This window comes from Panthera onca, chromosome B4 (genome assembly GCF_046562875.1).
Source record: "Panthera onca isolate mPanOnc1 chromosome B4, mPanOnc1 haplotype 2, whole genome shotgun sequence".
Lineage (NCBI taxonomy): Eukaryota > Metazoa > Chordata > Mammalia > Carnivora > Felidae > Panthera > Panthera onca.
Genome location: NC_138345.1, coordinates 53,819,130 through 53,832,667, shown reverse-complemented (window position 1 = coordinate 53,832,667; position 13,538 = coordinate 53,819,130). Strand labels below are relative to the sequence as shown.

Here is a 13,538-nt window from a genome sequence, read left to right as displayed (position 1 = left end):
AGCAAACACTGACAGTCCAATTGTGTGTCCAGTAGAATGGAAAGCCCCAGAATGAATACAAGTAAATCATAAGACATAGTACCTTCCCCCAAAGGTCATGTAATTCAATTGAGAAGATGAAACCCACTTATATTAAATCACTCACTGTAAAATTATATGTTATTAATAAGAAGAAGAATGAGTTTTAGATAGGAAAGAAATCACTTGAATGACCAGGTAATATTAGTGACATAAAATTTTACTGAAGAATTTAGATTGGTTTGAATTGTTTTTGGCTGGAAAAAAATGCATAAAATCTTCCTGACCTGAGAGAAAGGTGTTCATTCAGGGATTTATTGATTCACTCCTATAATTTTTTAAATTCCTATTAAGTACCTGCCATAGTGTTAAGAGCTAGAAATTAAAAAAAAAAAAAGGAATAAACGATAGTATTTGTCCTCCAGGAACATATATACCAGTGATAAAAATAAATAGATGAACAGAGGTGGTATTAGATCACAGAAAAGAAGAGCTTAAATTAAGTAGGGGTTACAAGAAAGTTTCCTGGAGGTGAGGCCATTTGAGATTTAATGTCTAGTATAACTTATTTAGATTAAAAAAGGGGAAGAAGAGTATTCCAAGTAGAGGAAGTCATGACCAGCCTAATCCATCTGGAGCTACATGTATAACAGCAAATAGACACAAATCAAGAATTGCTAAAGCAGTTGATAGGGAAAAAAATTAAATAAAAGTGCCAAAATGAACTGGTAGATAAAGTAACTTATGGAGAAACAGTTAAATAAGGAAACTAAAAAGAGGAGGAACTGAAAAAATCCAGTTAGTATCTCTAGAGGTACTATGGTATGGTGCATCCATAAAATAAGAACTGGCAGACTAAAAATAGAGAATAATAAGAATTTTTGTAAATCAAAAATAGTAAGGGATGTCTGGGTAACTACATTGGTTAAGTGTCCAACTTCAGCTCAGGTAATGATCTCACGGCTAGTGAGTCTGAGCCCCAAGTCAGGCTCTGTGCTGACATCTCAGAGCCTAGAGCCTGCTTCAGATTCTCTCTCTCTCTCTCTCTCTCTCTCTCTCTCTCTGCTCCTCCCCCCTCAAAAAAATAAACATTAAAAAAAATTTTAAATAGTATAGAGAAATGTACATATTGGGACCTAATAAGATAGAAGACAGCATCAGAGATTGATGGAAAATAAAGTCAATACAAGTAGAATTTTAATGCTTATTTATTTTTGAGAGAGAGAGAGAGAGCGCGCACAAGCAAGTGGGGGATGAACAGAGAGAGAGACAGAAACCAAAGCAGGCTCCAGGCTCTGAGCTCTCAATGCAGACCCTGGCATGGGGGCTCCAACCTATGAACGCGATATCATGACCTATGCTAAAGTCGGTCGCTTAACTGAATGAGCCACCCAGGTGTTCCAAACAAAGATAATTTTAGACAGAAAAAGTTAAAGGAACCAAACTGTGAGGAAATTTAATATCTGTCTTATATATGTTCCAGAAGAAAATAAATAATAGAGAGAAAGATACACATCTAAAAATAGAAAATAAATTCCCTGAGTTAAAGGGAGACCTTCAGTTAAAGTTAACCCCTCAGATACATTTCTCCAGAAGTAATATAAAAAAAAAAAAAACAGCCCTGATATATGTTAGTAAAATTTCTGAAATTCAGAGATAAAGAGGAGGTACTCATCAGTGCATGACAATGATATTTATAATGATGTCTTATATGTAATATTGGGTGTTAAAAGGCAGTAGGTAAATATTTTAAATGTACCAAGGAAAAGATTTTGAAATTTAAATTCCATACTCAAATTATCACTTGAATACAATGGTAAATACATTTTCCAACAAGCAAGAGCTTGGGAAATATGTTATGTGTTCAATTATTTCTGGGAAAAGATAACAACTTAAAGATCTACTCCAGAAAAACTAAAGATGAGATTTGAAGTCATAAGATTCAAGTAACAGTGGTAAGCAAAGAAACCAGAAAAATCTAAAACCATGCCCACATAATTGCTGTCGAATAGCTACAAAGTTTAACAAAAATATTAAGAATCCATTCCTCAATAAAAAGAGACACACAGAAAATTACAATTTAAAGTTAATAGTAATCCAAAACTAAAATTCTAGATGGTTTCATTAAATCTCAGAGGTGAAGAGTGAAGGATGCAAGGTGTCGATAACCTCTTAATCATGAAAAAGCGGAATTCATAACAAAAATATAGATGGGTCTTTCTTTATACAATAGCTTTATTCAATAGCTAAATACACTTTAAATTAACTTAAAAGATAAACAGCAAACTTATAGAAAATATTTGTAATTAATAAAGCATACATAATTTTTGAGTCCCCTCAAATCATTAAGAAGTCTAAAAAGGGACCAAAACGGTGGCCACCACGAAGAAGGGGGATGCAGAAGATGTCAATGTTACTTTTGAAGACCAATAAAAAGATGAGCAAACATGCACAGAATGCAAGTAGAACCACAGAGCTGAAGGAAGAAATAAGATGTGAAAAAGATACAACTGTAAAATTTACAAGTTGTTGTGAGGACATCACGCTTATAAGGTGATGACCACTTAATCATATCTTATCAAATCGGTGATATTTTCACCAGTCATCCTCAAGAAGAAACACAGGACATGTTAGGAGAAGCAAAGAAAAATTTGCAAAAGTAAACTAATGCCTTAAAATCCAGAACGGAATTAATTCAGTGGGTGTTAGCAGATTCAATTACATGCAAAATTCGAGAGCAACATAAACCTTGAAGCTGATGAAAGTTAAACATTTTATAATACTTTTTAATATTTGCTCAATAAACTTGGATATTATTTAAAATGAAAAAAATTCTGAAGGGAGGAAGGCAAAGGTAATAAGCTATGAATTCACAAAGTAAGAGAAAATATTGTCCAGTAATAATATAAAACCTCACTGTTATTAGAGATATCTGAATTAAAGAAAACAAAGCAATACATTCAATGTTCTATAAAAAAAAACTTTCACCCCAAATTTTATACCCAGTAAAACAGTAGAACAGAGGTTGCTCCAAAGCTGTTCCTCCTTCCTCAAATCATCAGAATCATAATCCTCTCTCCCAACTTTAAAAAAAAAATTTTTTTTTTTCACTAGGGCACCTTGAGAGAGGAAAGGTACAGCCCTAAAAAGTATTAGCTGCAAGCAATGAGTTTGTATAAATCAGCATTTCTCAACCTCTACATTATTGACATTCTAAGTTAGATTAATTCTTTTTTGTGGGGATTGTCCTGTGCATTGTAGGATTTTTAGTGGCACTCTTACCCTCTACTACTAGATGTCTATAACAATCTCCCTCCCCCCAGTTATGACAACCAAAAGTGACATCAGGTATCATCAAATTGCCCCCGGGGCGGGATAGAATTTACTCCTAAGAATCAATGGTGTAGAGCTTTTATGAACAGTTTTACCTCAACAAATCTGGTTACTAAGTAATAATAAAAATAGAAATGAAAATTACCAATTTCAAAGCCTCCATCAATTAAGCCAGAAACAGAAGATGATATGTCAAATCTCTTTTCTATCTGAGTGATGGAACTTTTCATAACAACTCCACCGAGTGCCTTACACATAAAGCTGAGTGACAGGGCTACTAAGAACATCTATGAAAAAGCAGAAAGAAAAGTTAAAATGATTAATAAAAAGACTATAATGCTTATGTATGCATAGAATTAAAAATGGCTTATCTTATTTACTTAAAAACATTATTTTTATCATAAAAAGCATACCCACCTTTCCTCTATACCAACTGGTACTTTAACATTACCTAGTCCTTTAACATTACCATCGCTACAGTGATAAACATCATTTTCTAATTTGGTTACAACATCAGGTAATTAGAGCAGGACAGTCAAGGCTGTTATTTTTTATTTAATATTATTAAAGATTTCTAGATGATGTCTGAGATGGCCATGGTGATAAGCTATTCTTTATTCCTTCATGAACAGTATAGACTAACTGAGAGGGAAGTGGCTAGACATTCTCAAAGGTGGCATTTCTAGGAATTCAGCTAGAAATGGAACTTTTTTTTTAATTTATAAATCATCACTATTATTGGAGAACAAATTAAAATGAAAACAACAAAGTATTCAATGTTCCAAAAAAATACTTTAACTCTAGTGGTTATAGGTGTTTTATTTTCAAATTAATTTTAACAAAATTTGTTGATTTACCCATAAGCAAATTCCTTTTAAATCTAGCATTAAAATATTATTTTGTTATTGACTGGATGTTTGTGTCACCACCAAATTCAAATGCTAAAATCCTAATCCCTAATGTGATAATATTTGGAGATGGGTTCTTTAGGAATTAAGTCATAAAGGTAGAGCCCTCATGATAAGATTAGTGTCCTTATAAGAGCTTACTTTCTCTTTCTGCTCTGTGAGGACACAAGAAGGTACTATCTGAAAATGAGGAAGAGTGTCCCACCAGAACCCAACAATGCTGGTATCCAGATCTTAAGACTTTCAGCCCCCAGAACTATGAGAAATAATTTCTGTTGTTTAAGCCACCTTGTCTGTGGTATATTCTTTATAGTAACCCAAGCTGATTCAGACAGGTCTTTCTCATTGCCTTCTACACCACTGCGGGTAGCCACCATCATGTTCAGCCTATTAGATCTTTCTGCTTCTGCTCTCATCCTCCCTCTCAACACGGTAACTACAAAAATTCTTTCAAAATAAAAATTGGATCATGCCATTACTCCCTGTTTTCCCATCTCACTCTTAGTAATATCTAGTTTTTCCAATGGCCTACAAGACCCTAAATGATCTGTCCTCCCCACCCCAACTATCTGTTCCCCACAAGTATTCCCTCTTACTCTTCTGATCTCATCTTCCGTTACTCTACTTCTTACTCATTCCTCTCCATCCACACTAGTCTTCTTCTTGTACCTTGAGCATCCCAGGCTTATTATTTTGCCTCAGGTTATTTGTTCTTGCTTTTATTCCTACAAGGAAAACTCTTCCCCATAGTTATGTCCCTATCACTCACTACCTCACATCCTTGAGGGTTTTGCTCAATGAAACTGTGTTGATCTTTTGTCTAACTACAACCTAGTATGTGTCTTGCATGAGGTCATGCTTGGAAAAAGAGATAAAAGGCCCAATACAGCCGTTCCATGGCTGGAAAGATGTGTGTACTTTCATTCTGCATATGGAATTTTGATGAAGTTGAAAAGACTTGAGAAAAGTTGTAAATGTTACCACTTATTAGAAATAATTAAGCGTTCTTATATAAGATATAGGAAGTCATCCAAGAGTGAAACACAAAAGGTGGAATGATATCAAAATCAATTTTACTAAATTGGTGAAGGGAACAACAAGACTCACAGGACAAAGATATTAAATTTGTCGAGCAGGATTAGAAAAAAATTGTATGAATATTTTCTTCAAGGAACGCCAATTAGGAATTCTTGTAGAATTATTTACTGTCTTTACATTATAAAAGAGAAATTAAAATTTTCAGGTTCTAATCATTTCCCAAAAATAATCATGTTACTGACATCAGAAATTAAGAAATGTAGATGGGAATGATGTCAGCAAGATGACAGAGGAGCCCCCAACCCACCTTCCCCCATGGATACATAGATTTAACAACAACAACTGAACAAATATCTCTATGAGAAATCCAGAACCCACTTAAAGCATTTTTGCATCCTAGAGAGTGTAAAGCCAACCATGCAAGCCCAGTAGGAAAATCTGACACTGTCAACTTTCTTGCTAATTGGGACAAAACCCCCAACTCCTATCTTCTCTATGGGGACTTAAAGCAGAACTTATATCCAATGTTCTGACTTGTAAGGGGGCTGCATGAGGGACCAGTTTGTATCCAAGTACTGACAAGAGTAGATGGCCAGATTTGAGGCTCTGGGAACAAAGACAATAAACCATGCACCAGAATCATGCAGTACCATGGATAGACACTAGGTGGAGAACCAGTACTGTAGTTTACTAACACAGGGAGGCTGCAGTATCTCAGACACCAGGAAGAACTTCTAAGTAGACACCAGCAAACTTCTTCAAATAGCCCAGGGAGGAAACACACCCAGAAAAAAGTTGAGAGGTCTAGAGAATCTCTAGTCTGGCTAAGTAGTGAAACTTATCCCTGTACAAAACCACAGAGAATTGGCTGATTCTTCAAATGCCAAAATTCCAACAAGAAATAATAAGACATATAAAGAAACAGGGGACCACAACACATTTAAAAGAAGAAATTAAATCTCCAGAAATTGTTCCTAAAGAAATGGAGATATATGAATTGCCAGAAAATGAATTCAAATTTACCATCAAAGGGATATTCAATGGATTAAAATACAGAATAAATATACCTCTAAATGAAATCAGAAAAACAATGCGTAAGCAAAGTGAAATTATTAATGAAGAAATAGAAACTAGAAAGAAGAACCTAAGAGAAGTTCTGGAACTGAAGAAGATATTGCCTGAATGGAAACTTCACTAGAGAGATTCAAAATTAAACAGAAAAGAATCAACAAATTCAAAGACTGACCCAAGGGGAAAAAAATTAATAAAAATGAAGAATATAAAAGACCTATGGTACACCATCATGAAGCAGAACAGTATATGCATTATGAGAATGCCAGAAGAAGAAAGAGAAAGAGGCAGAAAATTATTTGACGACAATGGACCCAAATTTTCCTAATCTCAGTGAAGAAATTTTAGGAATTTAAAGAAGTTCATCTAGGATAAAATATAATGAGACCTACACCAAGACACATCACAATCAAATTGTCAAAAGTCACAGACAAAAAGAAAATCTTGAAAGGAATAGGAGAAAAGTAACTCATCACACACAAGGCAATTTCCATTAGATTATTGTCAGATTTTTCAGCAAAACAACCTTTCAGTCTAGAAAAGAATATAATATAATATTCAAAATATTGAAAGTAAAAGACTGCCAACCAAGAATACTGTATCTGGCGAAATTGTCCTTTAAGAGCAAGGAGAAATCAAGACTTACCCAGATAAGTCAAAGCTGAGGGAATTCATCACACTGGATCTGCCCTACAAGAAACACTGAAGGTTCTACAAGTTGAAGTGAATGGGTGATGAATAGCAACACAAAACGATATCAAATGAAATATTCCCTAGTAAAGGAAATATAAATTCCCGTATTATTGTAATGTAGGTGAGTAAATCACTTATAAATCTAATTTAGATTTTTAAAAGCATAAAGAGTCATTGTAAATTTATGTTAATGGACATGCAATATAAAAAGGATAATTGTGTCATTAACAACAAAGTGGGATGGAGGCAAATACATAAAAGTGTAATTTTCATATGCAGTTGAAGTTCAGTTGTTCTCAGTTTAAAATAGAGAACTGGGTGACTCAGTCGGTTAAGCGACCAACTTCAGCTCAGGTCATGATCTTGCCATCTGCAAGTTTGAGCCCTGCATCAGGCTCTGCGCTGATAGCTCAGAGCCTGGAGCCTGCTTTGGATTCTGTCTCCCTCTCTCCCTGCCCTTGCCCCATTCATGCTGTCTCTGTCTCTCGAAAATGAATAAACATTAAAAAAAAAAATTTAAAAATGGGGTGCCTGGGTGGCTCAGTTGGTTAAGTGTCTGACTTTGGCTCAGGTCACGATCTCATGGCTCGAGCCCATATTGGACTCTGTCCTGAATGATTGCTCAAAGCCTGGAGCCTGCTTCAGATTCTGTGTCTTCTTCCCTCTCTGTCCCTCCTCTGCTCACGCTCTGCCTCACTGTCTCTCAAAAATAAGTAAATGTAAAAAAGAATTTTAAAAAAATAAAATAGATGGTTATAACTTTAACTTGTTTTATGTAGTTGCAATGGTACCCACAAAGAACATGTCTATAGAATATACATAAAGGGAAATGAGAAGAGAATCAAAACATGCCATTACAAAAAAAGAAAGAAAGAAAGAAAGAAAGAAAGAAAGAAAGAGAAAGAAAGAAAATCAGCAAGAGAGGAAATGAGAACAAAAAATTTAAGAAAGGAAGAAAAACAATTGACAAAGTGGCAATAGTTCTTTTCTATCCACAATTACTTTAAATGTAACTTGATTAAGTGCATCAATTAAAAGACATAGGATGTCTGAACTTATTTAAAAAATAAGATTCAACCATATACTGTCTATAAGAGATTCACTTTCAATCCAGGATACCAAAAGGCTAAAAATGAAAGGGTCTGTAATAACCTGGATGTTTCTGTCCCTTGAAAATTCATATTGAAAATCTAATCTCCAAAGTGATGGTATAAAGAAGTGTGGCCTTTGGGAGGTTATTATGTCATAAGGGCAGAGCCCCCATGAATAGGATTACTGTCCTTAAAAAAAGAGACCCCAGGGGGACTCTCATGCCCTTTTTCCATGATATGAAGACACAATGAGAAAACAACCATCTGTGAATCAGGAAAAAGCCATCTCCAGTAACCTAATCTGCTAATACCTCAGACTCGGATTTCCCAACCTCCAAAACTAGGAGAAATAAGTTATTATTATTTAAGCCACCCAGTCTATGATTTTTTGGTTATAGTTACCCCACAGGTGAGAAACAATATTTTATGCAAACAAAACCTAAAGAAAACAGGGATGACCATACTTTTAGCTGACAAAATAGTCTTTAAGCCAAAAAGTATTGCAAGAGACAAAGAAGGACAATATAATGAGAAAAGGGTCAATCATCAGGAAGATATAACAATTATAAATATGTGTCTAACATTAGGGCACTCAAATACATAAACGCTGACAGAACTAATAGTAGAAACAGAAACATATTAAGAATAAGAGATTCAATACCCCACTTTCAATAGTACAACCAGACAAAAACCAACAGGGAAACAGAAGACTTGAACAACACCATAAGCCAATTAGACTCAATTGCACCCAGACATTTATAGAACACTCCATCTGTCAGAATATACATTCTCCTCAAGTGTACATGAAACATTTTTCAAGACAGACCATATGTTAGCTAATGAAGCAGTCTTAACAAATTTAATAAAATTGAAATCATACAATGTATTCTCACTGACTGCATGGAGTGACATTAAAAAATAATAGCAGAAGGAAACCAGGAAAATCCATAAATATGTAGAAATTAAACAACATCACCAACAGATCAAAGAAGAAATCACTAGAGAATTTAGAAAAAATCTGGAGACAAATGAAAATGAAAACACAACATACCAAAACATATGGGATGTAGTAAAAGCACTGCTAAAATATAAGTGTATAGTGATAAATGATAACATTAAAAAAACAGAAAGATCTCAAATCAACAACCTATACTTATACCTCAATGGTCTAGAAAAAGAAATAAGCCCAAAGTTATCAAAAATAAGTAAATAATCAGGATTAGAGGAAAGATAAATGAAAAAAGGAATAGAAAAACAATAGAAAAAAATCAATGGAACTACGAGTTGGATTCTGAAGAAATCACCAAAATTGACAAACTCTTAGATTAACTGAAAAAAAAAAAGAGGCTCAAATAACTAAAATTAGAAATAAAAGAGAAGACATTACAAATAGTATCACAGGAATAAAATAAATTATAAGACACTGCTATGAACAGTTATATGCCAACAAATTGGGTAGCCTAGAAGAAATGGATAAGTTATTAGAGAAACAATTTACCAGGATTGAATAATGAATAAATAAAAAAAATCTTTAACAGACCTATATCTAGTGATGAGACTGAAGCTGTAATTAAAAACCTCCCAACATAGAAAGCCCAGGACAGTTTCACTGGAGAATTCTACCAAACATTTAAAGAATTAATGCTAATCCTTCTCAGATTCTTCCAAAGAATTGAAGAGGGCACAAATTCATTAAATGAGGCCACATTACCTGATATCAATGTCAGACAAAGACATCACAAGGAAAGAAAACTACAGACCAATATCCCTGAAGAATATTGATATAAAAATTCTCAACAAAATACTAGTAAACAGTGTCCAATAGCACATTAAGAGGATCGTACATCATAAACAAGTGGAATTTACAATTAGAATGCAAGTCTGACTCAACATATGAAAATCAATCAATGTAATACATCACATTAACAAAATGAAGAATAAAACCACAATCATCTCAAAGATACAGAAAAAGCATTTCACAAAATTCAACACTCTTATGATAAAAGCACTCAACAAACTAGGAATAGAAGCAAACTAACTCAACAGAATGAAGGCTGTATATAAAAAGCCCATATCTAACAGACTCAATGGGGAAATATTGAAAACTTTTCCTCTGAGATTAGGTACAAGGCAAGAATGCCAACTCTAGCCACTACTATTCAATGCCATACTGGAAAGTCTAGCCAGACCAATCAGACAAGAAAAAAAAAATTAAAGGCATATAAACTGGAGAAGAAGTAAAATCATATTTTTACTATATTATTTATTTATAATTATACTTCCTACTTATTTATAATTTATATAATTTATACTGTTACTACTATTTGCTCACAGATGACATGATCTTATATGTAAGAATCTATAAAGATTCTACACACAAAAAACTATTAGCACTAATAAGCAAGTACAACAAAGATACAGGATAAAAAATTAACACTCAAAAATCAGTTGTGTTTCTATACACTGAAAATAATCAATCTGAAGAGAAAATTGAGAAAAGAATACCATTTATGATAGCATCAAAGTAATAAAATATTTAAGAATACACTTAACAAAGATGGTGAAAGCCTTGTACACTGACAACTACAAAACATTGCTAAAGAAATCAAAGATCAAATAAATGGGACATCTGTGCTAGCAGACTGGAAGATGTGATATTGTTAAAAGGTCCGTATTACCCAAAGTTAAAATGTGCAACCTACTAAGTGGGGGTATGTTGATGATAAAGAGAGGCATGTTAAACAAGGAAAGATGTATGTTTTCATGTATTGAGTGGGATACCCTAACTAACCACCTGTGAGTTTTCCCTGGGACCTCTCACCAGTGTGTTGTGGCTTGAAGCACCCTTGGAGCCACTTCCATGCTTTTCAGTTTTCTTCTCCTGCACAAGTCTTAGACTAGGATTTTTTTCTAATTCTTTTTACTAATTATCTTTCAGAAAACCCTCATGGTTTCTGATTTACAGAATATATCTCTTGTTTTCTAACACAGTTATGAGTTGCTTTTAATACCTTTTAGACTATTTATTAAAATTGGAGGGAGGAAGAGGTGGCTTCTGCCTTATTATTCTTAGCCTGCTATGAAGAACTGGAAAGCTTCAAGTTAGATCTCTCTTCTAATGAATAAATAGAAAAAATGTCATCAGGCTCTCCATCAAACTCAGATGCCTGACACATAATGAGCAAATACTCAATAAATGTTTTTGGGTTGTTGAAAAAATTATTATTCCTCCAATTCAGATTATAAATCTGGTACATGGTCAACATGTAGTGAAACCTCTCATTTCTTGGTTTCCTCAGTTCTTAGATGGCAATTATTACAACATGTTTATTATAATAAACAATGAGGATTAATTGAAAAGACATACATAAAATTTTTGACTTGCAGAAAGTGCTAGCCACACAGAAAGCACTCACAAGTGTGTTTTTATTACCATTGCAAACTACCATCAACCAGTTTTTAGGTTTAAGTTCATTTAGACCAAAACAGGATTTATGATCATTTAGCTAAATACAGTTTCATGCCATACACTATTATAGGCACTGCAGAATCAATAATGAGCATATTGACAATATGATTTATTGATTATTTAAGAAATACAAAAGTGAACTCTCATTTAAATGCTGACCATCAAGCTCTCATTTGTGAAATCAGAGAAGAAAATTTCAGAAAAGTAATGGAACATATCATTAAAGCATATGTAAGTATAACTAAATACAAACTCTGTCCTGTAGAAGAAGGAATTTCTAAAAGTTCAGAGAAAACTTTTGTATAGTCCATGTCTCCAATCTTAAAAGGAAAATTAGCTCAAGATAAGAGAGGGACCTAAAAAAGTAAAAATCTCACAGTATAATTCTAAATTACTTTTACAAATAAGAAAAAGGTAATAGATGGAAATACATAGCCATCATAGAATCTCTCCAACGAGCTGGGATTTTAGAAGGATATGAAATGAATTAATATAGATAGATTTATAAATGAGCTTTAAAATTTTTTTAATGTTTATTTATTTTTGACAGAGCGAGAGCGAGAGCGAGTGAGAGAGCATAAACAGGGGAGGGGCAGAGAGACAGGGAGACACAAAATCCAAAGTAGGCTCCAGGCTTTGAGCTGTTTGCACAGAGCTTGATACAGGGCTTGAATTCATGAATGGTGAGATGATGACCTGAGCCAAAATTGGACATTTAACTGAGCCACCCAGTTGCCCCAAATTGGGTTTTCTTTTAATCTATAACCCTATAAGATGGGCATTTTTAACCCTATTCCTAACACAGAACTGAGGTTCAGAGAAAGAATGACATGATGATTTTCTTAGAACTTAAAAAAAAAAATCAAAAGGAATAAGAAAGCTGAAATCTTGAGTGAAAAACATATAAACACCTGTGCCATTAGGTAGAGAATTTAAGATTGAAAGATTTCAAAATAGAGATATAAATGTTCACAATTATCAAATAGAATTTAAAGTATCACAGATAAAAAGAGACAACTGGCATGCAGATAAGAGATCAAGTTGATATTTACCTGCAATCATGGCAAGTCAGTCCTTTAGCTTTTTGGCAAGAGTTCTGGAACTGAAGTATGAAGACAGTTCCAAGTTTCCAATTGGTTACAAGTACAGCCAAGATTAACTCTGCTAACTCATCTGAACCTCAATTCATTTACTTAGCATTTATTGAGCAACTCCAATACAGCAATTACTCTGCTACATCTTGGAGTTGAGACAGGTGCAGAGTAAGAAGGGCAGAAAAAACTAGATGAAATCAATGTCCCAAATGAAGTAGTAATTTCCTGGGACAAAAACAATAAATAATTCCAGCATAATAATGTAATGAGTACTATAAATTTATAATGTTATGAATACATAGAAAAGATGATTAATTCTGTCTATAATGGTTAAAGTTTCTATAGGTGTGGTGACATGTGAACTAAGTCTTTAAGAGATAATAGAAACTGGGGTGCCTGGGTCGTTCAGTCAGTTAAATGTAGGACTTCAGCTCAGGTGATGATCTCGCAGTTCATGGGTATAAGCCCCGCATTGAGCTCTGTGCTGACAGCTCAGAGTCTGGAGTCTGCTTCAGATTCTGTGTCTCCCTCTCTTTCTGCCCCTCCCCTGCTCATGCTCTCTCTCTTTCTCAAAAATAAACAAACATTAATTTTTTTAAAAAGAGATAATAGTAACTTATAAATTGAAGAAGAAACACATTTAAAACAAAAAAGGAAACACATGAAAAATCTGAGCAGTGGAAGAACACAGATCATTTGAAAAACAAAAAGAATATCGGTTAGGTGGAACATAAAAATAGAAATACACAGACACTGGGAGATGAAATTGTATTTTTAAATGTAACATAAGGAGATCAAATTTTAGAGGGCCAATTCTGATATC

At 33.9% G+C, this 13,538-nt stretch overlaps 1 protein-coding gene and 1 pseudogene across 3 annotated transcripts in view; one reads left to right on the top strand and one right to left on the bottom strand.

Moving 5' to 3' along the window:
* SLCO1B3 (solute carrier organic anion transporter family member 1B3) overlaps nt 1–13,538 on the bottom strand; it is a 207,528-nt gene that overhangs the window by 36,328 nt on the left and 157,662 nt on the right. For all 3 annotated transcript variants that reach the window (XM_078450054.2, XM_078450053.2, XM_078450055.2), the window contains one exon: nt 3,497–3,638. In XM_078450054.2, the coding sequence (XP_078306180.2) occupies nt 3,497–3,638 (142 nt within the window). The remainder of the gene's footprint in view (nt 1–3,496; nt 3,639–13,538) is intronic.
* LOC132695189 (prefoldin subunit 4 pseudogene) lies at nt 52–2,787 on the top strand (annotated as a pseudogene).